General features: G+C 40.9%; 1 protein-coding gene across 4 annotated transcripts in view; it reads left to right on the plus strand.

Annotated features, from left to right (window-relative positions):
- Positions 1–1830: 1830 nt before the first annotated feature.
- PATJ (PATJ crumbs cell polarity complex component) overlaps positions 1831–24421 on the plus strand; it is a 385356-nt gene continuing 362765 nt past the window's right edge. For all 4 annotated transcript variants that reach the window (XM_055402500.2, XM_055402504.2, XM_055402503.2 and 1 more), the window contains exons 1-5: positions 1831–1964; positions 19671–19727; positions 19823–19989; positions 22190–22384; positions 23782–23921. In XM_055402500.2, the coding sequence (XP_055258475.2) occupies positions 19706–19727; positions 19823–19989; positions 22190–22384; positions 23782–23921 (524 nt within the window). In that variant the 5' untranslated portion in view covers positions 1831–1964; positions 19671–19705. The remainder of the gene's footprint in view (positions 1965–19670; positions 19728–19822; positions 19990–22189; positions 22385–23781; positions 23922–24421) is intronic.

Genomic DNA, 24421 nt, shown 5'->3' on the forward strand with positions numbered 1-24421 from the left:
TGCCAGGCGTATGCAAGACATGTAATTTCTTCATTCAGCTTTCAAAAATACCACGTGAAGTAAAAACACGGTTACCGAAATTTCACCAACAGGAATTAGAATATTTAAGTAACTTGTCAAAGTCACATATTTTAGGAAATGGAGGAATCAGGACTCAAACTCAGATCTTCTGACTTCAGAGTTATATTCTTAAAAATTGTGCTCATCTTCATCATTCTATCAATAATATACTTTTGAGGGTTCTCAGAGGTAAAAACAACAACAAAAATTCTGAGCCATATGCATAAATGGAGAAGGAAATGGCAACCCACTCCGGTATTCTTGCCTGGAGAATCCCATGGACAGAGGAGCCTGGTGGGCTATACTCCATGGGGTTGCAAAGAGTTGGATACAACTGAAGTGATTATGCAAAACTGACATATATATAAACTATCATGTGTAAAATAGATAGCTAGTGGAAAGCTGCTGCATAGAACAGGGAACTCAGCTGGGTGCTCTGTGATGACCTAGAGGGGTGGGATGGGGCTGGGGTGGGAAGGAGGCTCATGAAGGAGGGCATGTATGTATACGTAACAGCTGATTCACCTTGTTGCACATCAGAAACTAACCCAATACTGTAAAGCAATTATATTCCAAAAAAAAAAAAAAAAAGTAGTTTGTTTCTTAAGAGGCAGAGGCCATGCTGAAATTGTGGATCTTTTTCAGTTCAGTTCAGTTCAGTTGCTCAGTCGTGTCCGACTCTCCGCGACCCCATGAATCACAGCACGCCAGGCCTCCCAGTCCATCACCAACTCCCGGAGTTCACTCAAACTCATGTCCACAGAGTCGGTGATGCCATCCAGCCACCTCATTCTCTGTCGTCCCCTTTTCCTCCCGCCCCCAACCTTTCCTAGCATCAGTCTTTTCCAGTGTATCTTTTTACCAGGCCTGAAAAGTGATATTTTTCTAAAAAAAAAAAAAAGAAAACAAAAAAACAATAAAAAAAACTAATGGTAACACTGTGAAGTGTCAAGTGTATGATCTTGTAAAGGCTGTTCTTAAAATTGCAGTTGTCTTTTATCTTCCTTGAGGAGAGATGTCCCTGTAGTTAACATACAGTCAATCACACTGCTTAACAAATAATAGATTTATTTAATGAACAAATACCTGAAGAATCAAAATTCTAGTTAGTTACATTAGAGAGAGTGGAATATAGCCCTTTTAGATTTTACACAGTATTTCTCCAAGTCAAGTTATGGTATCAAGAATAAATACCTTCAAAACATATAGGGAAATAAACACTTGACTTAGAGTCAGAAGATCCAATCTGGGTCCCAAATTTTGGGCAAACTACTTAACCTGTAGGTGCACAGTTTCTTCGTCAGTTTTTTCACAGGGCCAATGAGGTAATGTACAAGCTAGCGCTCAGCATATCGCAGGCAAATACTGCTACATTGGTTTCTTTCCTCAACTAAATGAGAAAAAAATAATCTCAGTTATACTTAGAATTTTACGTTGGGTCAACAGATGAAGACACTCTCTTTTCGACCAAATCCTTTCATCAACGTCCTTCTTTAGTTTCCTTGATTTCAGGTCTTCTCTCAGCCCAGCCCTCCCACACCGGTCCAACCAGATCTCCCCACCACTTGGCTTTTCGTCTACCCTCTTGGCCCCCAGATCCCACCTTTTTCTGGCTCCTTTGCACTCCCTCGCCCAATAGAACTTCACCTGCGGAAAGCAGAGAGGCCCACTGCCCCGGCGCTACCCCGGGAGTCGGCCTCCAGCAGCCGGGGACTCGCCCTCCCGCGCCTCCCGCGCCACCTCGGCGCCCCGCCCCGGCCGGGGAGGGTGGGAGAGCGGGGAGGGCCTGCCAGGTGAGGCGCGGCCGCCCAGGGCTTCTCACTTCCGCCCAGGTGAGGGAGGGCTGCCGCCGAACCTGCCCGCCCGCCAGCTCCGGGCTCCCACCGGCGCCTCCGCCCGATCAGGTAAAGCGGGGGGCCAGCCGGGCTGGCGCGCGCTGCGCCGCGGGGACCCCGCGCCTCGAACCGGACGGGGCCGCTCTCCCCGCCTCCGGAGCCTCCTCCCCTGTCCCGGCGCGCTCTCCGTCAGTCGTCCTGGAGGAGTGGGCACGGGAGACCCTGGGCGCCGCTGGGCGCTCGGCCAGGCCCGCGGAGCGCGCGGGGTGCCGCCCTCCTGCGTGGGGCGCTGAGACCCCTCCGTGATCCGCGCCCCACGGTGCCGGACTCGCCGGAGGCCGCGGGCCGCGCAGCCGCCCCGCCCCGCCCTGGCGGCCCTCAAATCTCGGCCCTGGTCTGTACCGGGAGAGGCCGGGATCAAATTTTGCACCCAGGTGCCTGCGCTTCGCCCCCAGAGCTGGGCAGAGTTGCCCCAACTGGTGACGGTGAAAGGAGTGAACAGGTGGTGGCCTGCTCGAGGTCCCGGAGGACTGGGTGCCCAGGTCCTCGTCTGGTTGCTGGTGGTCACGTAACCGAGTTCCCAGGCCGACGGTCAGGCCTAGGCTCTGCTAGCTTCACTCTTTAGATGGGGAGGACAGGCGGAGTGCGCTCTGCCTCCAGCCTTTGGGGAAATCGCAGGATTCCTGCTCTAAGTCAAGCTCAGGAAAGCATTTTCACATCCTTTCCCCGTACCTCCTCCAAGCATCTCAACCCTCCAGGGACACCTAGCCGAATTAATCTCCCCCTGAAGTGTTGTCTTGGCAGTTTGTCATATCTCCAGATGGCTCTTATCACTTTGGATTTGAATTAGTTGTTTACTGGGTTGTCTGCGCGATTGAGAGGGTGGCCTTTAAGGGCCTTCTCAGCTGCTTTCAGAGTCTGGCCGTTGGAAGGTGTGCAATAAACAAGTGTTTCTTAAAAGAGTTGAGACTTCTGGAGACATAGAAAATAAAGACGTCTGTTACACCGAGTATGTTAATACCACTTGTAGGCAGTCTAAGATCCTACTGGCTGTCAATTTATTTGCTCAAAGTTTTTGAAAGGTAAAGCTAGGGAGGAGTGGAGGTGAAAACTCAAATCGGTTCGTTTTGCAGCATCTGAAAAAGTTAGGTGAGGTAGTGACTTTTAGCTGTAGTGAGTTTGTCTGTTTCTAGGCCCCGAATGATCTTTATAAGGATTGTTCAAAATTTAAAATAATAAGAAAATTCATAAGTAACAGAACTGGATGGTTCTTTACATATAGAATTTATAAATTGTGTTCTAAAGAAATTTGCCCTTCCCTTATTGAGATCCTATTAAGGGGTGCATAAAGTGAGCTTGGTATATCAGAATAATGGTTGTGTTTAAAAGTTGGAAATACATTAAGCCCTCATTTGTGTTTAAAGGTGCTTTAATAAGTTCTGGTCATGTATTAATAGTTTTTATAACTATGAAAGTAAAAGTGAAAGTGACTCTCATGTCCAGGCCAGAATCCTGGAGTGGGCAGTCTTTCCCTTATCCAGGGGATCTTCCCAACCCAGGGATTGAACCCAGGTCTCCCGCATTGCAGGTGGATTCTTTACCAGCTGAGCCACAAGGGAAGCCCCTTATAGTTTATAACTATAAAGTTAATGTAGTCATTGTAGAAAAAAATGGAGATAATTTTCAGGAAAGGAACTAAAGCACACACAAACACACCTACCATTGAAAGTAACCACTGATAACATTATGGTATCTTGCCTTTCAGTGAATATTCTTTACAAGAAAAATCTGTGTATTTTCCCATGATGAATTAACCTTTTAGAACCTTGTGATTCTTAGACAGTGGCTCAGCATTCAGTAATCCTTGTAATTGCATTTATATTTAAGAGCACTTAATAATTATCCTTAAACTAAACAACCAAGCAGTCTATCTCTACTTTGTTAAACTTTAACAAAAATACATTAGGTTGGGGAAACTAAAGTGGGTTTAATTTGTTTACTCAAGATTTTGCTCACCTTGGTAGTGGAATAAACTTTTTGAGAAACAGGTCTATTCCACCTTAATTTTTGAGATTGCTTGACCATTGTTATTTGCCGCACCCCCACCTCTCCCCGCCCCCACCCCATTCAGATGTTTTTGAGTAGATTTGGATGCCTTTTTAAAAAGCATTCATTCTAGGTTTTGATGCTAATAGAGAGAAAAAAAAATGAAAAAGGCCTGCTTAGCTTTTGCTTTTGCACAACTGTGTAGCCTGCAGAGTTTGTAGACAGCGAATTAAGTCCACCTACCATATAACTCTTGACAAGTCACTTGACTCTGCCCCTGTTTTCCCATTTGTAAATAATCTACCTCACTGAGTTTGGGAAGGTTGAAATGAAATAATGTTCAAGAATGTGTCTTGTAAACTGTAAGACATTCTTCTGCTTTTTGCTCGTCTACTGAGATGTTGAATTCTGATAGAATGAAGGAGTTTGTTGTTTTTATTGGGAGGAACTCTAGTTTTAAAGTGGTTTCATTCTGATCTGCTCTGCTCAGTGCTTTGGTCATGTCCAACCCTTTGCGACCCAATGGACTGAAGCCCACCAGGCTCCTCTGTCCGTGGGATTTTCCTGGCAAGAATGCTGGAATGGGTTGCCATTCTCTCCTCCGGGGGATCTTCCCAACCCAGGGATCGAACCCGTGTCCCCCGTATTGCAGGCGAATTCTTTACTGCTGAGCCACGAGGGATGCTCCCTCATTCTGACAGTTACTGTGATAAAGGTGTCGAGGATGTATTAGCTAGCTGATAAAAGTCTTTGCTAAAAACACTATACAGAGATTGAAAAAGCCTAGGTTAAAAGTGCACTGACAGCAGAGTTGCTGCTGCTGCTGCTGCTAAGTCGCGTCAGTCCTGTCCGACTCTGTGCGACCCGATAGACAGCAGCCCACCAGGCTCCCCCGTCCCTGGGATTCTCCAGGCAAGAACACTGGAGTTGGTTGTTATTTCCTTCTCCAATGCGTGAAAAGTGAAAGTGAAGTCGCTCAGTCCTGTCAGATTCTTAGCGACCCCATGGATGGCAGCCTACCAGGCTCCTCTGTACATGGGATTTTCCAGGCAAGAGTACTGGAGTGGGGTGCCATTGCCTTCTCCGGACAGCATGGTTAGCCACTTGCTTTTGTGACTAAGCACTTGAAATAGGGCTAGTTGGGGTTGAAATATATAAATAGACATCAAAATTTGAAGACAGTGTAAAAACCTAAATACCTTAGTTTTAATATTATTTACATATTGAAATGATCATTTATATAATATTCAGTTCAGTTCAGTTCAGTCGCTCAGTCGTGTCCGACTCTCCGCGACCCCATGAATCACAGCACGCCAGGCCTCCCTGTCCATCACCAACTCCCGGAGTACACTCAAACTCATGTCCACAGAGTCGGTGATGCCATCCAGCCATCTCATTCTCCGTCGTCCCCTTCTCCTCCCGCCCCCAACCTTTCCCAGCATCAGAGTCTTTTCCAGTGAGTCAACTCGTCGCATGAGGTGGCCAAAGTATTGCAGTTTCAGCTTTAGCATCAGTCCCTCCAATGAACATCCAGGATTGATCTCCTTTAGAATGGACTGGTTGGATCTCCTTGCAGTATAAGGGACTCTCAAGAGTCTTCTCCAACACCACAGTTCAAAAGCATCGATTCTTCGGCGATCAGCCTTCTTCACAGTCCAACTCTCACAACCATACATGACCACGGGAAAAACCATAGCCTTGACTAGACGGACCTTGGTTGGCAAAGTAATGTCTCTGCTTTTTAATATACTATCAAGGTTGGTCATAACTTTCCTTCCAAGGAGCAAGCGTCTTTTAATTTCATGGCTGCAATCAGCATCTGCAGTGATTTTGGAGCCCAAAAAAACAAAGTCTGACACTGTTTCCACTGTTTTTCCATCTATTTCCCATGAAGTGATGGGACCAGATGCCATGATCTTTGTTTTCTGAATGTTGAGCTTCAAACCAACCTTTTCACTCTCCTCTTTCACTTTCATCAAGAGGCTTTTGAGTTCCTCTTCACTTTCTGCCATAAGGGTAGTGTCATCTGCATATCTGAGGTTATTGATATTTCTCCCAGCAATCTTGACTCCAGCTTCTGCTTCTTCCAGCCCAGCGTTCCTCATGATGTACTCTGCATATAAGTTAAATAAGCAAGGTGACAATATACAACCTTGACGTACACCTTTTCCTATTTGGAACCAGTCTGTTGTTCCATGTCCAGTTCTAACAGTTGCTTCCTGACCTGCATACAGGTTTCTCAAGAGGCAGGTCAGGTGGTCTGGGATTCCCATCTCTTTCAGAATGTTCCACAGTTTATTGTGATCCACACAGTCAAAGGCTTTGGCATAGTCAATGAAGCAGAAATAGATGTTTTTCTGAAACTCTCTTGCTTTCTCCATGATCCAGCAGATGTTGGCAATTTGATCTCTGGTGCCTCTGCCTTTTCTAAAACCTGCTTGAACATCTGGGAGTTCACGGTTTACATATTGCTGAAGCCTGGCGTGGAGAATTTTGAGCATGACTTTGCTAGCGTGTGAGATGAGGGCAATTGTCCGGTAGTTTGAGCATTCTTTGGCATTGCCTTTCTTTGGGATTGGAATGAAGACTGACCTCTTCCAGTCCTGTGGCCACTGCTGAGTTTTCCAAATCTGCTGGCATATTGAGTGCAGCACTTTCACAGCATCATCTTTCAAGACTTGTAATAGCTCAACTGGAATTCCATCACCTCCACTAGCTTTGTTAGTAGTGATGCTTTCTAAGGCCCACTTGACTTCACATTCCAAGATGTCTGGCTCCAGGTCAGTGATCACGTTATCGTGACTATCTTGGTCGGGAAGATCTTTTTTGTACAGTTCTTCTGTGTATTCTTGCCACCTCTTCTTAATATCTTCTGCTTCTGTTAGGTCCATACCATTTCTGTCCTTTATCGAGCCCATCTTTGCATGAAATGTTCCCTTGGAATCTCTAATTTTCTTGAAGAGGTCTCTTGTTTTTCCTATTCTGTTGTTTTCCTCTATTTCTTTGCATTGATCACTGAGGCTGTGAAGAGATTTTCCACGACCAAGGTAAGAGAAACCCAAATAAGACGGTAGGTATTGCTAGGGGGCACCAGAGGGCAGACAAACTGAAATCATAATCACAGGAAACTAGCCGATCTGATCACATGGACCACAGCCGAATGTGGTCCACTGGAGAAGGGAATGGCAAACCACTTCAGTATACTTGCCTTGAGAACCCCATGAACAGTGACAAAGGGCAAAATGATAGGATACTGAATGAGGAATTCCCCAGGTCGGTAGGTGCCCAGTATGCTACTGGAGCTCAGTGGAGAAATAACTATAGAAGGAATAAAGGGATGGAGCAAAAGCAAAACCAATACCCAGTTGTGGATGTGACCAGTGATAGAAGCAAGGTCCGGTGCTGTAAAGAGCAATATTGCATAGGAACCTGGAATGTTAGGTCCATGAATCAAGGCAAATTGGAAGTGGTCAAACAGGAGATGGCAAGAGTGAACGTCGACATTCTAGGAATCAGTGAACTAAAATGGACTGGAATGGGTGAATTTAACTCAGATGACCATTATATCTACTACTGTGGGCAGGAATCCCTTAGAAGAAATGGAGTAGCCATCATGGTGAACAAAAGAGTCCGAAATGCAGTACTTGGATGCAATCTTAAAAATGACAGGATGATTTCTGTTCGTTTCCAAGGCAAACCATTCAATATTACAGTAATCCAGGCCTATGCCCCAACCAGTAATGCTGAAGAAGCTGAAGTTAATCGGTTCTATGAAGACCTACAAGACCTTTTAGAACTAACACCCAAAAAAGATGTCCTTTTCATTCTAGGGGACTGGAATGCAAAAGTAGGAAGTCAAGAAACACCTGGAGTAACTGGCAAATTTGGCCTTGGAGCACGGAATGAAGCAGGGCAAAGGCTAATAGAGTTTTGTCAAGAGAATTCACTGGCCATAGCAAACACCCTCTTCCAACAACACAAGAGAAGACTCTACACATGGACATCACCAGATGGTCAACACCGAAATCAGATTGATTATATTCTTTGTAGCCAAAGATGGAGAAGCTGTATACAGTTAGCAAAAACAAGACCAGGAGCTGACTGTGGCTCAGATCATGAACTCCTTATTGTGAAGTTCAGACTTAAATTGAAGAAAGTAGGGAAAACCACTAGACCATTCAGATATGACCTCAATCAAATCCCTTATGATTATACAGTGGAAGTGAGAAATAGATTTAAGGGACTAGATCTGATAGATAGAGTGCCTGATGAACTCTGGATGGAGGTTCGTGACATTGTACAGGAGACAGGGAACAAGACCATCCCCATGGAAAAGAAATGCAAAAGAGCGAAATGGCTGTCTGAGGAGGCCTTACAAATAGCTGTGAAAAGAAGAGAAGCGAAAAGCAAAGGAGAAAAGGAAAGATATATAATATTAGGATAATTAAAATCCCCTGGAGAAGGAAATGGCAACCCACTCCAGTATTCTTGCCTGGGAAATCCCATGGACAGAGGAGCCTGGCAGGCTAAAGTCCATGAAGTTGCAAAGAGTCAGACATGACTTAGCAACTAACTGACAACAACAGGATAATTAAATATGCGATTTAAATTAATTTTACTTGTTTCTTTTTGCTTTACATGTGGCTACTAGAAAAATTTCAAATTACATATGTGGCTCACACTATATTTCTATTGAATAGCCGTGGGTTAGGATTCAATATATGTTTATTCTTAAGAGGGTTTGGTTTACTGAAGCCCTTACATTTTGATTTATAAATTGATTTTTTTAAACTCCCAAATTTAGGCCTCTGCACTCCCACCTCCCTGTATTCACTGCATTGGTGACAATTTTTGTTGTTTAGTTTTTTGAGAAACAACTACTACTGACCACAGAAGAAAAATCGCAGCTAAAACGATTCCTTGTTTTTTTGAAGCCCCCAAATAGCTTAGATAATTTTGATTGAAAACAGCTGTTAATAATAATAATAATAGTGTGTGCTCAGTTGCTTCAGTCATGTCTGACTCTTTGTGAACCTATGGGCTGTAGCCTGCCAGGCTCCTCTGTCCATGAGACTCTCTAGGCAAGAATACTGGAGTGGGCTGTCAGGCCCTCCTCCAGGGGATCTTCCCGACCCAGGAAGATAGCACCCGGGAAGATAGCTGGGTGTCTCCTGCATTGCAGGTGAATTCTTTACTGCTGAGCCACGAGGTAGCTGCTGCTGCTGCTGCTGCTAAGTCACTTCAGTCGTGTCCGACTCTGTGTGACCCCATAGACGGAAGCCCACCAGGCTCCCCCGTCCCTGGGATTCTCCAGGCAAGAACACTGGAGTGGGTTGCCATTTCCTTCTCCAATGTGTGAAAGTGAAAAGTGAAAGTGAAGTCGCTCAGTCGTGTCCGACCTTTAGCGACCCCACGGACTGCAGCCTACCAGGTAGCTACCATTTATTAAATGTTTACTGCATTCAGGCTGCTTTATAAATCTCTTATTTAGTCCATCCAACTATAAATATTTAATACTTTTATTAATTACTTTATAAATAAGGAAGCTAAAATATAGGAAAATTCAAGCAATTGGCTACAAGAACACAGAGCTGGCTCCAGGAATGGAACCCAGGTCTCTGATTTCAAAGCTTTTCAACTGTAGACTCTCCTGTATTATGAGAATTGATTGTTGAATCACCTGGAAAAAAGTTGGTTATCAAAAGAGATATTTAGTTCTAATCCCTTGTTTGTGTTAGTGACCAGTAGGGAATGCTCAACAGGAGATTAGCTGAATGAATCATGAATTCCTATTAATCATGTAGTTACAGTGAATGAAAAGGAGCTTGTATATCATCATGACTAAATCTTAAAAATGTAAAATTGAGATAAAGCTGAAGGATAAACATATAGTATAATTTGCCATTCATATAGTTTAAAACCCTGCCACCCAGTAATATTGTAAACAAAGGTAGTTTGTGTTTTAAGAATTTCAGATTTGAATTGTCTCTATACTGCATGCATTTGTGAAGCTGCCTTGTGGTTAAATGAAGTTAGTGTAATCTCTGTGAAATGAGCATTCTCAAATATTGATCTTACTCTTAAAAGAACAAACCAAACCAGTGTTGCCCTTTGCTTTGATGCTGTGCACATGTCTGGTTAGTAGATAACTTTGAATCCCAGGTGTGCAGCATTTCAGGGACGGACAGACCTGTTTTCATTTAACTTTAGCCCTTAATTGATAGGCATGACGTTGGTAACAGGGCCTGGGTAAGGCTTCTGCAATGGGAAAGGCAGTCCCTCACCGTATTATTTTCTGGAACTTGAAGCTCCAGGATGGAGTGTGGCAGGAGAGGAAGATGAAGTAAGTAGATGTTGATGGTCAAGTTTACAAACATTCGTTCCCTCCCTCTTGGAAAATTTGAAATCTCCAACTCTCATTTTTAAAGTAGTTAGTTGCTGAAAAAGTCTTCAGCAGTTGACCTTCCCTCCCCACAAAGTGAAATTAATGCCACTCAGTGGCGGTTGCAGTCTTCCTGTCATTACCATTTCAAAGTGCTTTCTCCCTTAGTTTTTGAAATTATAAGGTCTTTAATGCATTTGCAAAAAGATGCTACATTGTTAAGATAAATGAGATATTATACAGAATGATCCTGTAGTGTACATAGTAGGCACCCAAAAACTAGTTACATGATTTAATGCCAGATGAAATGGATTTTGGGAGGTCAGAGAAGGAAGGGTGAACGTTAGTGGGAAAGGTGTCTAAAGCAAGTGCTTAGTCACTCAGTCGTGTCCTACTCTTTTTGACCCCATGGACTGTAGCCTGCCAGGGTCCTCTGGACATGCGGAGTCTCCAGGCAAGAACACTGGAGTGGGTTGCTATGCTCTCCTCCAGGAGATCTTCCCAACCCAGGGATTGAACCCAGGTCTCCCACGTTGCAGGTGGATACCCTCTGAGCCACCAGGGAATAGTTTGGCCTATTTCACAATTTGTTCAGTTTGTTTTGAGTATCATAAGCATCCCAAAAATGGCATGACTCTATTTCTGGGAGAGGTTAAGGGCATACAGTCTGCAGTGTGGGAAGAACTGAACAGAATATTTGAGGTAGAAACTAGCCATTAATGAGGAGTGTGAATGCCTGGTTCTTTCAGAGAGTGACTGGCTACACGTCAGAGATCCATAAGTGAAAACTGCCCAGTTCATAATTATTTTTTGCTGATCATTGGAAAAAAAACTGCCACCAACAGGAAAAAGGAGCATATCATAAAACAGTTTAACTTTGTTTATACACAGTGGACAAGTTATAGACAGAAACTGATATGCTTTGGCTAACTATGAATTGTTTAATGAAAAAAGTATTTATCTAATTGAATTATTCTGATAAACTGACTTAATTTTCACTTCTGATTCTGAGTTTAACATGGACTCTTTCAGCTTTGACTTCAACATGTCCTAAATGTCCAACATTAGGTAGGTAGGTAGGTGATGTCACTCAGTCGTGTCCGACTCTTTGCGACCCTGTGGACTGTAGCCTATCAGCCTTCTCCGTCCATGGGATTCTCTAGGCAAGAATACTGGAGTGGGTTACCGTTTCCTTCTCCAGGGGATCTTCCCGACTCAGGGATCGAACCCGGGTTTCCCGCATTGGAGGCAGACGCTTTAACCTCCGAGCCACTAGGGAAGCCCACAACATGTCCTAAATGTTCAACATTAAGTGGACTTAAACATTGCCTGTGGCTTAGGTACATGGCCCTGAAATATCAGGATTGTTTTAGAATTTATATATATCTGTTTCCAAAATTCCAGGAGTATGGTGTTTTGATGGCAGCCAAAAATACAGTTTTTTTTTTTTTAAACATGTCACTCTATGGGAAATAGATGGGAAAACAGTGGAAACAGTGTCAGACTTTATTTTTTTGGGCTCCAAAATCACTGTGGATGCTGATTGCAGCCATGAAATTAAAAGACGCTTACTCCTTGGAAGGAAACTTATGACCAACCTAGATAGTATATTAAAAAGCAGAGACATTACTTTGCCAACAAAGGTCTGTCTAATCAAGGCTATGGTTTTTCCAGTGGTCATGTATGGATGTGAGAGTTGGACTGTGAAGAAAGCTGATCGCCGAAGAATTGATGCTTTTGAACTGTGGTGCTGGAGAAGACTCTTGAGAGTCCCTTGGACTGCAAGGAGATCCAACCAGTCCATTCTAAAGGAGATCAATCCTGGGCGTTCATTGGAAGGACTGATGCTAAAGCTGAAACTCCAATACTTTGGCCACCTCATGTGACGAGTTGACTCACTGGAAAAGACTCTGATGCTAGGAGGGATTGGGGGCAGGAGAAGATGGGGACGACAGAGAATGAGATGGCTGGATGGCATCACCAACTCGATGGACATGAGTTTGAGTGAACTCTGGGAGTTGGTGATGGACAGGGAGGCCTGGCGTGCTGTGATTCATGGGGTCGCAAAGAGTTGGACACGACTGAGCGACTGAACTGAACTGAAGGGGTTTAGAATATGCTTTGCTGTTTGATAGGGATGCAGGCTAGGAGACTTGTCTGACTCTATATTAGGATGACAGCAGATGTGTTTATCTGTAGTTTGAGTGAAGAGCCATTGTTACTCCCTGGCAAGGAGAGTTCGTTTTCCATTTAATCAATACCTCATAAACGCTGAGCTTTGAAGACATGGCCATGGCAGCTAGACACAGCTTGAACTTTGCTCTGCTAAGGAAGCAATAGAAATTTAAAGTTGCTCATGTATTCCAATTTTTGAATAACTTCTGAAATCATGACTTCATCTGTAGTTAATAGCATTTAGATTGTTCAGAGTCCCCGGTTTTCTTGAGCTCTGGGGAATTCCCATTGAAGAGTAACATGCAGTCTAACTGTGATATGCCCAATTCACACGTGCAGCAACAGGCTGACTACTTGTGCTTCCCTATACAGGTTGCCAGTGATCAGTTTTCTAAGGTAAAAGTATAAGATGTCTTGTTAAACCAAATTTTCAAGACATGATATCTTGCTCGATTTAAGAAAGAAGCATAGATGTCTTAGGTAGTTACAGTCTTGTGTGCTACTGGGAATCTGCAGAGTATGTTTCTCATGGTCCTTAATTGGCCTACATTCTTGAACTAAAGCAGTTAATAAATCTTTTCAATAAGTTTCCTCCACCTAGAAATTTAAATCAAATTAAATTTCTAACTCTGCAGCAGTTTTTCTCAAATATTCCATTAATTGGTAATGGCTAAGGGCATGGGTATTTTTGAAAAGCCACAATATTATAATAATTTCCTTCAGTCAAATCCCACAGTGAACCAGACATGAAAAATTCATGGCACAAACTCTCTTGATCAATGATGGAGTGGAAGCTGTTAACCATAATAGACTACTGGTTCTCTGGAGTCTGTGCAGCTCTGAGGACAGCACATTTTAATGCCTGGCCTCTGGCCCATTGCAGGTAGCCTGTCTACCACAAGACTCAGCTTTACCATGTCTAAACAGACTTGAAATGCCTTGCTGTAAACCCTGTCAGTTTCTCTGCTGGGCCAAATAGGTCAAAATTCTTTGGCCAAAGATTTCCTATGATCATAAAATGCATGAAACATGGGTTCTGTTTATTGTACATGCTACTTCCTGGATGGTCAGTTATACAGTTATTGAATTTCTTCCTTCTGACTTCATATACTTTGAAAGCCCTAGTGCCCTTCCCTAGATATTACTTAGCATCATGAAGTTGTGGTAATTATCCAGGTGTGTTCTGTGGATATAGTTTAGCTTTTAATAAATATGAGTCATAGGATTGGATGGCTAACCAGATTTTAACCTGAAACCTTACTGAAAGATATTTGACCACCATGGTTTTCAAAATGTGCAGGAAGATCTTTTGAGAGGGTAAGAAAAGGACAATAAAATTTTGCTTTTTATTTTTTCCTTACTCTCATGATGTTTCTATTTTATGTATATTTTAAAACACATATAACGTAAATATAGTAATATATGGTCAACTTATTTTTAACTGATGGGAATGTTTGTTTCAAAGACCACTAATCTATCTTGTTACCAGAATTATCTTTTTAAATAGAAATCTGGACTCAATATTTCCCTACTTAAAAGCCTTTGATTGCTTCCTGCTGCTCACAGGATAAAGAGTAGTCTGCTTAGCATTATTTACAAGGACCCTCTCAAAATAGTCTGTCTGAACCAGTGCTTCTCAAACTCAGTGATGGAAGATTCGGTTTCCCCTCTCCTAGTCTTTCAAGGACTGACATTTTAATGAAATTAGTAGAAAAATGAATTGTTAGAAAAAGGAAATTACAAAAATAATCACAATGTAAGTTGTGTTTTTTATTACTAAATTTAATAGACCTACATGACTGCCACATTCCATGGTTTCTAAATGCTTGAGTACCAGTTTTGGTGCTTATCTCTGTGGGTGAAGCATCAATCCACAGTCTACACGTGTAGTAACACTGGTCTGAATTACTTTTTTGCCCTTTTTGCTGCCTTTAGAGACCTTATAGTAGTTCATTTAGAGCTAGTTACTAGTCTCACTCAGAGTCATGCACTTTTATAACCTGTATGTGGTAATTCTCTGATTGTGGTCTCTCGACTAGCTGCACTAGAATTACGGGGAACTTTAGATATGCAGATTCTCAGGACTTGGCTTAGACATACAGGATCAGAAACACTAGGAGTGGATCCTACAATTTGTGTTTTAGCAATCCCTCAGGGTGATCCTGAGGCTCGCTAAAATTTAAGAAGTCCTTAACTCAGGGCACCCTATGTGTCATTCAAACTGGAACCCTTCTGAGAATGAAATGGACTGCTATTAATAAAGATGCGGAGTAATCTGAGACTATTTTAGGCAAATGAGGACAAATGGTCACTCTGCTTTTATACTCTGTTCTTTTTCTGAGAGAGGTCTCTAGTGTGTTCTCATTCCAGCATTCCCAAACTTCCGTGGGCAGGACAGTCACTCTCCTTTTATGATTTCTCTGAGCACATGGTCCAGTTCAGTTCAGTCGCTCAGTCATGTCTGACTCTTTGCAACCCTGTGGACTGCAGCACACCAGGCTTCCCTGTCTGTCACCAACTCCCAGAGCTGACTCCAACTCATGGCCATCGCATTGGTGATGCCATCCAACCACCTCACCCTCTGTTGTCCGCTTCTTCTCCCACCTTCAATCTTTCGCAGCATCACTATCTTTTCCAATGAGTCAGTTCTTTGCATCAGGTGACCAAAGAATTGGAGTTTCAGCTTCAGCATCAGTCCTTCCAGTGAATATTCAGGACTGATTTCCTTTAGGATGGACTGGTTGGATCTCCTTGCAACCCAAGGGCTCTCAAGAGTCTTCTCCAACACCACAGTTCCAAAGCATCAGTTCTTCAGCCCTCAGCTTTCTTCATAGTCCAACTCTCACATCCATACCTGACCACTGGAAAAACCATAGCTTTGACTAGACGGACCTTTGTTGGTAAAGTAATGTCTCTGCTTTTTAATATGCTGTCTAGGTTTGTCATAGCTCTTTTTCCAAGGAGCAAGCATCTTTTAATTTCATGGCTGCAGTCACCATCTGCAGTGATTTTGGAGCCCCCCAAAACAGTCTCTCACTGTTTCCGTTGTTTCCCCATCTATTTGCACATGGTACACACCCTTGCTATTATATTGCTACATTATATTGCTGCATTATATTATATTGCTACAATATAATTATCCTATTGTGTTGTCATTTTCTTGCTATATATCTATCTTTATCTCTCACTAGGCCATCTTAGCCATTTTGTCCGTTTTACTTTTCAAGTTATAAACATAAAACATGTTTTTAAAATAAACAGCCCTAGTATTTATAAAGTACAGGTCTAATTTTTTATCTCCCCTTCCTCACTTCTTCCCATAAGTTATCATTATTATTGTATTGACTATCTTTCTAAATCTAGAAAACGATATATACACCAATATATATTATTTTCTTAAAAAGGGGGAAATAGTTCATATATCCTGAAGCTTATTGTTCTTATTCGGTGTGTCTGTTAGATAATGGGGTTTCCCAGGTAGTGCAGTGGTAGAGAATCTGCCTGCCAGTGCAGGAGGTGTTAAGCTTTGATTCCTTGGGTCACGAAGATCCCCTGGAGTAGGAAGTAGCAATCTATTCCAGCATCCTTGCCTGGAAAATTCTGTGGCCAGAGGAGCCTGGCAGGCTGCATACGGTTCATGGGGCTTCAGAGTCAGACACGACTGAGTGACTGAGCACACATTCATGGATTAGCTGGTGTTCCTGTGTTAACACAAAGGGTTGAATTGCCCTCCTGTGAATGAGAGCTCTTCCCCAGCACCAAACCTTAATTGTGATTCCGAGGTTACAGGCAAGAAAGAGGAACACAGGAACTAGGCAGAAAATTCCTTTCTGGAGGAGCCCCCAGCCAGTAGACACAGCTTCCAAAAAATGTCACTTTTTCATATTAGGACATATTATCAGCATGCTTAAAATACCTCCTTACACATAGACTGACCTTAAGTTACTTATAAATGTATTTCTAACAGACTTTTACTGCGATTTTTGACAGACTTTTACTGATATTTTTAATGTGTCAAGTAAAATTCAACCTAGGAACACATTTTTTGTTTTGTTTGGAGTTACCAGACCTGTTGTGAACAATATATACAGAAACATTTTCTTAAAAGAAGCTTCTTCAGCTTGGGAAATCCCAAGATTTATACTCCATTAGTTCCCCAAATAGAAAATGTCTTTGTGATTACCTCCCATCTTCCAGCCAGCTATGCTCTGTAAATCCATATGTTCTCAGATTATTTACAATAGCAATTAAGACAGATCAGGTATTTCCTGACATTTTAAAATGAGAGACTGTGTTATCTATTAAAACCTTTTAGCTTGTTTGCACGGAGGAGGTCTGGCATCAGTCTGGGAATCCCTCGATGAAGGATTGAGCCACAGGCTTGCTAATAACCATTACCCCACTCATTCCTGTTTCCATACATTTCAACCATAGTCATTATTTTAATGACTGATTTTGATAGTTTAATTTTTCTAGGAGTTTTATTGTTAAAAGCAGTGCAGCAAATGTGCTTGTACATCATCTGTGTGCCTTTTTGTCTCTCCTTTCTTTAGGAGAGACACTCAGAAGTTAATATTCTGGGTAGAAGAGAATATGAATTTAATGCATTGATAGATATTGCTCAGTCACTCTCCTAGAAGAGTGTGCAGATTTTCCCACCTGTTTTTCTGTGACATCTGGGGTACAAGCTATTATTAGAAAAAAGTGCCAGTATAATATAAAAAGTAGCACTTCATAGTTTTAGCTTGCTTTCTTTGATTTAGAGAGGTTGATGTACAGTATTAATGACCACAAAGCTGCTCTTGTCCACTCTTGGACTAAGTGCTGCTACAGAAAAGGACAGTGTCATTGTGACTGCTGCTGCTGCTGCTAAGTCGCTCCAGTCGTGTCCGACTCTGTGCGACCCCATAGATGGCAGCCCACCAGGCTCCCCCGTCCCTGGGATTCTCCAGACAAGAACAGCAGAATGGGTTGCCATTTCCTTCTCCAATGCATGAAAATGAAAAGTGAAAGTGAAGTCGCTCATGACTACAGGTTATTCACATTTACCCATCAGTGGGTAGTTTTAAGGGCTGCATAGTTAAGATGCTGAACACATCAGAAGCTTTTCTGTGATGCTGTATTCTCATGGATCCAGTGAATATTTGAATGGAATATAGGAACCTTTTATCAATGCCAAAAGCATCTCTTACTGGTTTTTAATATGCTTTCTTGCTTCATGACCTTGAGTTAGAAGATAAAGATTGTGTTCAGAAGTGTATTCAGAGATGATGTAAGAACAGTTTGACTCATATTTCTTAGATGGTTCGTCTACAACAGTGTACCACTGTGAAAGTGAGACAGTTTCATAGTGTATGTGGTATGAAAGTATCACAGTGAAAGTGATCGTTATGGTTTGTTTTGTTTTTTTGTTTAAGTGACCTCTGTGAAAGTGCCATTTTCAACAGAGAAAAGGGTTTGCTAAGATCGTGAGGGTTTTGTTTTGTTTTTAATTAATTTTTGGCTGTGCAGAATCTTTGTTGTTGTGCGGGCTTTTCTCTAGTTGCGGCGAGCAGGGATTACTCTAGTTGCAGTGGGAGAACTCATTGCCATGGCTTCTCTTGTTGCAGAGCACCGGCTCTAGGGTGCGCTGGCCTCCATGGCTGCTGCCTGTGGGCTCAGTAGTTGTGGGTCTTGGGCTCAGCCACTCCAGGGCATGTGGGATCCTCCTGGCCCAGGGATTGAGTCTGTGTCCCTGCATCGGGAGGTGGACTCTCCACCCTGCGTCACCAGGGAAGTCCTAACTTTTTGAGTTTTGATTACATTTTAGGCTAATTTGAGCAAATCATTGGAATTAAAAAAATTATCCATGGACAATGCCAGATTGGGTGATTATCATTTGATGACTAGTTTGGCTTTTTTCCCCTAATCTCTCTAGTATCTTCTTTATCCATTATTTGAAGGTTCTTTTCCAGCCTAGGATCTCTTTTTTTAAAAAAATTTAACTGTCTTTAAGTATAACTTACGTACAATAAAATATAACAAATATATAGGTCAATGAATTGTAATAAATGTACACATCTGTTTAATACTTCGTTCAAAACACAGAACATAAAAAAAAAAATTTCCATCACCCCAAAAAACCTTCCTCAGATATTTTCCTAGTCAACTGCTTTCCACTGTGCCCAGGCAATCATATCTTTTTTGGTCTGTTTCTTTTCTCTCAACACTGTTTTTGAGATTCATCTTTGTTGTGTGTGTCAGTAATGTTTTCCATTTTTATTTCTGGATATTCTATTTTGTTTACATATCTTGATTGATTTATCTTTTAATCTGTTATTAGACATTTGGGTTTTTCTGGTTTGGGGCATTTATAAATAAAAATGCTATGTTGTTGCTGTTTTTCGGCCACATCCTACAACTTGTGGGATCTTAGTTTCCTGACCAAGGATTGAACCCCGGCCCTTGGCAGTGAAAGCACTGAATCCTAACTACTGGACCACCAGGGAATTCCCTGAACATTTTTGCATAGGTCTTTTGTGCTCATATATTTTCACTTTTGAATGAGTGTTTAAAAGTGGAAAAGTACTGGGTCATATAGTAAGTATAGTTTTAACTTCCAAAAAATCTGTCAAATAGTTATTCAAAGTGTTTGTGCCATTTTATGTTCCTACTAGCAGTGTGTCCGGGGAAGGCACTGGCAAGCCACTCCAGTATTCTTGCCTAGAAAATCCCATGGATGGAGGAGCCTGGTAGGCTGCAGTCCGTGGGGTCGCTAAGGGTCGGACACGACTGAGCGACTTCACTTTCACTTTTCACTTTCACACATTGGAGAAGGAAATGGCAACCCACTCCAGTGTTCTTGCCTGGAGAATCCCAGGGACGGGGGAGCCTGGTGGGCTTCCGTCTATGGGGTCACACAGAGTCGGACACGACTGAAGTGACTTAGCAGCAGCAGCAATGTGTCAGAGTCTTGGTTGCTTCACATTTTTGTCACCACTTGCAATGATCTGTTTTGCTTTCTAGTTTTAGCCATTTTAGTGACTGTGTATGGCTTTTAATTTGGATTTCCTGAATGAAATCTTTTGATGGAGAATGTTCTTGAGGTTTTCTTTGGCTTTTCTATAGGACTATAGAATTGCATACACTAATGGAAAATAATTTTTCTGTTATATTTAAATTTTTTTCTTTAGGTTTCTTTAAAAGTGATTGAAGACAGTAATTCAAAATGCCTGAAAATCCTGCTACAGGTAAACTAGATATATACTTCTTTCACTAAATTAATTATTCAAAAATGGAATGTAAGATGGGATTTAACTTGTACTCATTATCCTTCTTAAAAAAGATAAACTGCAGGTCCTGCAAGTTCTTGATCGCTTGAAAATGAAATTGCAGGAGAAGGGTGACACTTCGCAGAATGAAAAGCTCTCTCTGTTTTATGAGACACTAAAGAGCCCCCTTTTCAACCAGATACTCACACTTCAACAGTCCATCAAGCAACTGAAGGGGCAAGTAAGTTACCCATCAAGGTTTTACCTGTTGCTATTATTCAAACCAGCAAAGAAATATAGAAGGAGATAGATACAAACAGTCTACTCTTAATTCTGCAAAGAGACTGTATTGAGACTTGTGTGCAGGTAGCGTTGGCATAGATGGTTTAAAAATGTTGATAATAAGTTTTGTGTTTGGCTTGGGGTCTGGTTTTCATAGTTATTTATGTAAAGGTCAGATGCTTTGAAAATTCTCAACGTTTTCTTCAGAATTACAGGACACATAGCCCCTCTGCTTGGAGTGATGTCAATTAAGAGTTTTACCTAGTCTCCTGGTTGTTCTGTTTTGGGGTCAGGGATGGCAAATTGATTTTAAATCGTCTATTCTAGAAGCTGAACTTGAATAGTAGCTATCTTATAGATTAAATATGGGCAGAATTTTAAATGTAGTTGAAGATAATGTAGCAGAGTTGTTATGTGAAAATTAACGAAATTTGGGGAAAAAAATGCTTTTTGCTGATAAACCAAAATGCCTATCCATAAATATTTAGCAAGTGATTTTTCTATAACTAAGGATTAAATTCTGCACATATGTCTTTCTGTGAATTACTTTCTCTAGATCAAAATTTATACTAGAATTTTAGCACTCCCCATATTGAAGCTTCTATATTCTCTGATAATGGAATGAGTACATCACAGCAGTGAATGCTATTGGTGGCAGTACAAGTTGGGAAAGATCACTACAAATCTATCACTCATCTGTTCCGTTCCGTCGCTCAGTCGTGTCCGACTCTTTGCGACCCCGTGGACTGTAGCCTACCAGGCTTCTCCGTCCATGGGATTCTCCAGGCAAGAATACTGGAGTGGGTTACCGTTTCCTTCTCCAGGGAATCTTCCCGACCCAGGGATCGAACCCGGGTCTCCCGCATTGGAGGCAGACGCTTTAACCTCTGAGCCACCAGGGAATCACTCATACTGGACTAAAATTGGACTTAAGCAACTGTTCCATCATAATAACTATCTTTTATGTTTATTTAGTGTGCAGTTATTATGTAAATAATAATATTTTATTCATTCAGCTGTAAAATCTATGTGATTTTTCCTGTCTGTTTTCATAGAGTTTTTATGGGTGTTGATTTTTTTCTGTGAGTCTTATGACATTTGTTCTTGATATTTCCTTTGTTCCATTGTGTTGGTACTTGTATCAGCCATTGATATTTTTAAATCAGTCAATTAATTAATTTGGTCACACCATGAGGCATGACAGATTTTATTTCCCTGACCAGGGATTGAACCCATGCTCCCTATATTGGGAGTGCAGAGTCTTAATCTTAACCAGTGGACCAACAGGGAAGACCCTCAGCCAATGATATTTTAAAAATTAACCTCTATTTTTCTTTCCCCTTAATTACTGAATCCCCCCACCTTTTTATTTCCCCCACTAATGTTTAAGTGGCTTTGCAATACGTTTGCTACTAATGGGCAGGTTATTTAATCCCTGTGTGCTTCTGTTTCCATGTTCACAAAATGAAATAAGAGTATCTCTAGGGCTATTGTAAAGATTAAGTGAGACACTGTGTAAGAGTTTTGGTATAGTACTGTCCTTATAGCAAGCACTTAATAAATGCTGAGTTTTCTTTGAATATACTACCTGCAGATCTTTTGTGTATCCCCACATGGAAATGTATGAAAGGGAAAGTTACTCTCCAACTCTTTGTGATCCCATGGACTGTAGCCTGCCCTGCTCCTCTGTCCATGGAATTCTCCAGGCAAGAGTATAGGAGTAGGTTGCCATTTCCTTTTCCAGGGTATCTTCCTGACCCAGGAATCAAACCCAGGTCTCTTGCATTGCAGGCATATTCTTTACCAGCTGAGCCACTGAAATGTATAGATAAATGCAGAAGGGCTCAGAGTCTTATATACATGTTTATGTGACTGGACATATTTGTGTATGTAAAGTATAATGAGCTATATTACATGCTATATTAACCTGAGGTAACGGTAGAAGGCAGGAAATGAGAATAAGTTAAACATTTTGTATAATACTAAATACATTTATAGCCTTACAAACACCGATTCATGTATCTGTATCTTATTTCTTTCACATGTATATATTTAGCATACCATTATACATGTGAGAGATAAAATATAATATATAATAAATAGAAATACTTCTTGTCTGTAGGTTTCTGTTGATAATTCTCTCTTTTTTTCTCCAACAGCTCAGCCATATACCCTCAGATTGTTCAGCCAACTTTGATTTTTCTAGGAAAGGGTTATTGGTGTTCACGGATGGTGCCATTGCTAATGGGAATGCCCACAGGTCCTCTAATAACTTAACTGTATCTGGGTTATTTTCTTGGACTCCAAAGTCAGGAAATGAAGATTTTAACTCAGTCATACAACAGATGGCCCAGGTAAAGTTATATCTTGTCAAGGGACTATTTAGCTTTATTTCTCTTGTTGGAGGTTAAAAAAGAAACCTACATCCACACTTTTTGCCTCTACTCTGTGTTTTGTTTGCTTGTGTTTTTATATTGTTAAGAGGAGTTGATACTGTTTTCTAATCTGTGAGTTAGAAATTTGTTTAAAATTACATAAGAAAAATATCCATGTGCCTGGTGAGGATAGTTTTTAAGACAATGACTCCAGTCTGACACATCTGTACACTTGTAAGGAAAGAGATTTTCACCGTTTTGCTCATAGAAGGAAAAATGATATGTCTGCCAAAGTGATATAATTCCTTTGAAATTATTTTTAATTTTATATCAAAACAGAATTAATGGGAGTTAGAACTAATATAATTTGGAAAATCTAGTATATATAATTTGGAAATCTAGTATATATAATTTATAGTATATATAAAATCCAAATGTAATTTGGAAAATTATAATTTGGAAAGTCTAGGAAAACATTTGAAAGTGCAATCCCATTTCATCCTTAATATCTATTAAAATCAAATGATAGACAGTTGAATTTTTAGATATGCTAGTTTCCTTTATTCACTTTGCCTTCTAACAAGTACCCTAAAAAATGAAACTTTAGTTTGAAAGTTAAAAAGAATCTATTTAAGATGTGACAGTTAAATAATGTTCTACACCTAATTCCTTTTTTGATCTAATTGCTCTATCCCCTTAATTTGACAAATAATTATTTTTATGTGATGCTTTTATTAGTTGATTACATTTATGAAGTTCTCATGTAATAAATGCAATTATTCACCAAAGCAATAAAATACTTGTTTGTCACAGGTAACCCCATTTGAATGGTGGCCTGTCTGTAATTCTTTGAATTAACCTAATAAAATATTAATTTATCACAATAGAATTAAAAACAGAACCCTAAAAAATGCAGCTGATTCTGATTTAGGTCTCAACATTAGAATTTTTTTTGATAAGACTAGTTTACTTTTCTTATTTAATAATAAGAATATTTTGCTTCAAGAGAATTTAGAGAAATTCATTATAAAAAGTAATTTAGAATTTACTATGGCAAAAGACATTTTTTCTCAGGAATTTTTATCTAGCTTGGGATTCGTCTCATACTGTGAATGAAGTGTGAAAATCTCTCTCCAGTTCCCTGAGGTTGCAGAACAGTGCACATGCCCCTTTATGTTGTACTGAAAATAATCAAGTGAGAGGATTTCCAGAAATAAATAATTTATTATTGAAATTCTGAGTTTATTTGGTTTCCTAGAAATGACTTAAGAGAAGCTGTTTGGAGGCTATTTACAAAATAGAAATGTTAGTTCCTTAGAAAGGGCAGGTTGGTTAAATGTAGATTTCATTGACTTTTTTAAATCCCCCTTCATTAGGGCCGGCAAATCGAATACATAGATATAGAACGGCCCTCAACTGGAGGCCTTGGATTCAGTGTGGTGGCCCTTAGAGGTCAAAATCTGGGAGAAGTCGACATCTTCGTGAAGGAAGTGCAGCCAGGGAGTATAGCTGGCAGGTGAGGAAGCGTGTTCATTTGCTTTTTGCTAATTTTCTTCTAACAATTCTGAAAACATTAAGGAGAATAAGAAACTAGCCATACCAGCACAGTTAACGATAGCAGCTAACGCTTTCCTCTTCTATGCATTTTTCAGGCCTTTTGCATATGTTCTCACATATACTTGTGGCATCAGTCTAGCTAGTAGTATCATTATTCCAGTTTACAGATGTGAATGTTCAGAGAAGTTCAGTGGTTTCCCTACAGTCACAGAGCTATTACTGCTGGAACCATGTTGTGATTCTTAGACTGTCTGATGGCAAAGCTCATGTTCTTTCTGTTCCATCACACTCTCTCACAACTGAATGTGATACAGCAATGGTTTGATCAGTAAGACGGGCATATTAAAATTTACATTCTACATATTATATTATTTATTAAACTTGAGATTGTAATAACTTTTTTATTGGTCATAACATGCTGTTTATTTCACTTATTTTCAAACAAAAATCCCTTTGAAG

This window comes from Moschus berezovskii, chromosome 4, assembly GCF_049115385.1.
Source record: "Moschus berezovskii isolate FMDL1 chromosome 4, NW_MosBer_1.0, whole genome shotgun sequence".
NCBI lineage: Eukaryota > Metazoa > Chordata > Mammalia > Artiodactyla > Moschidae > Moschus > Moschus berezovskii.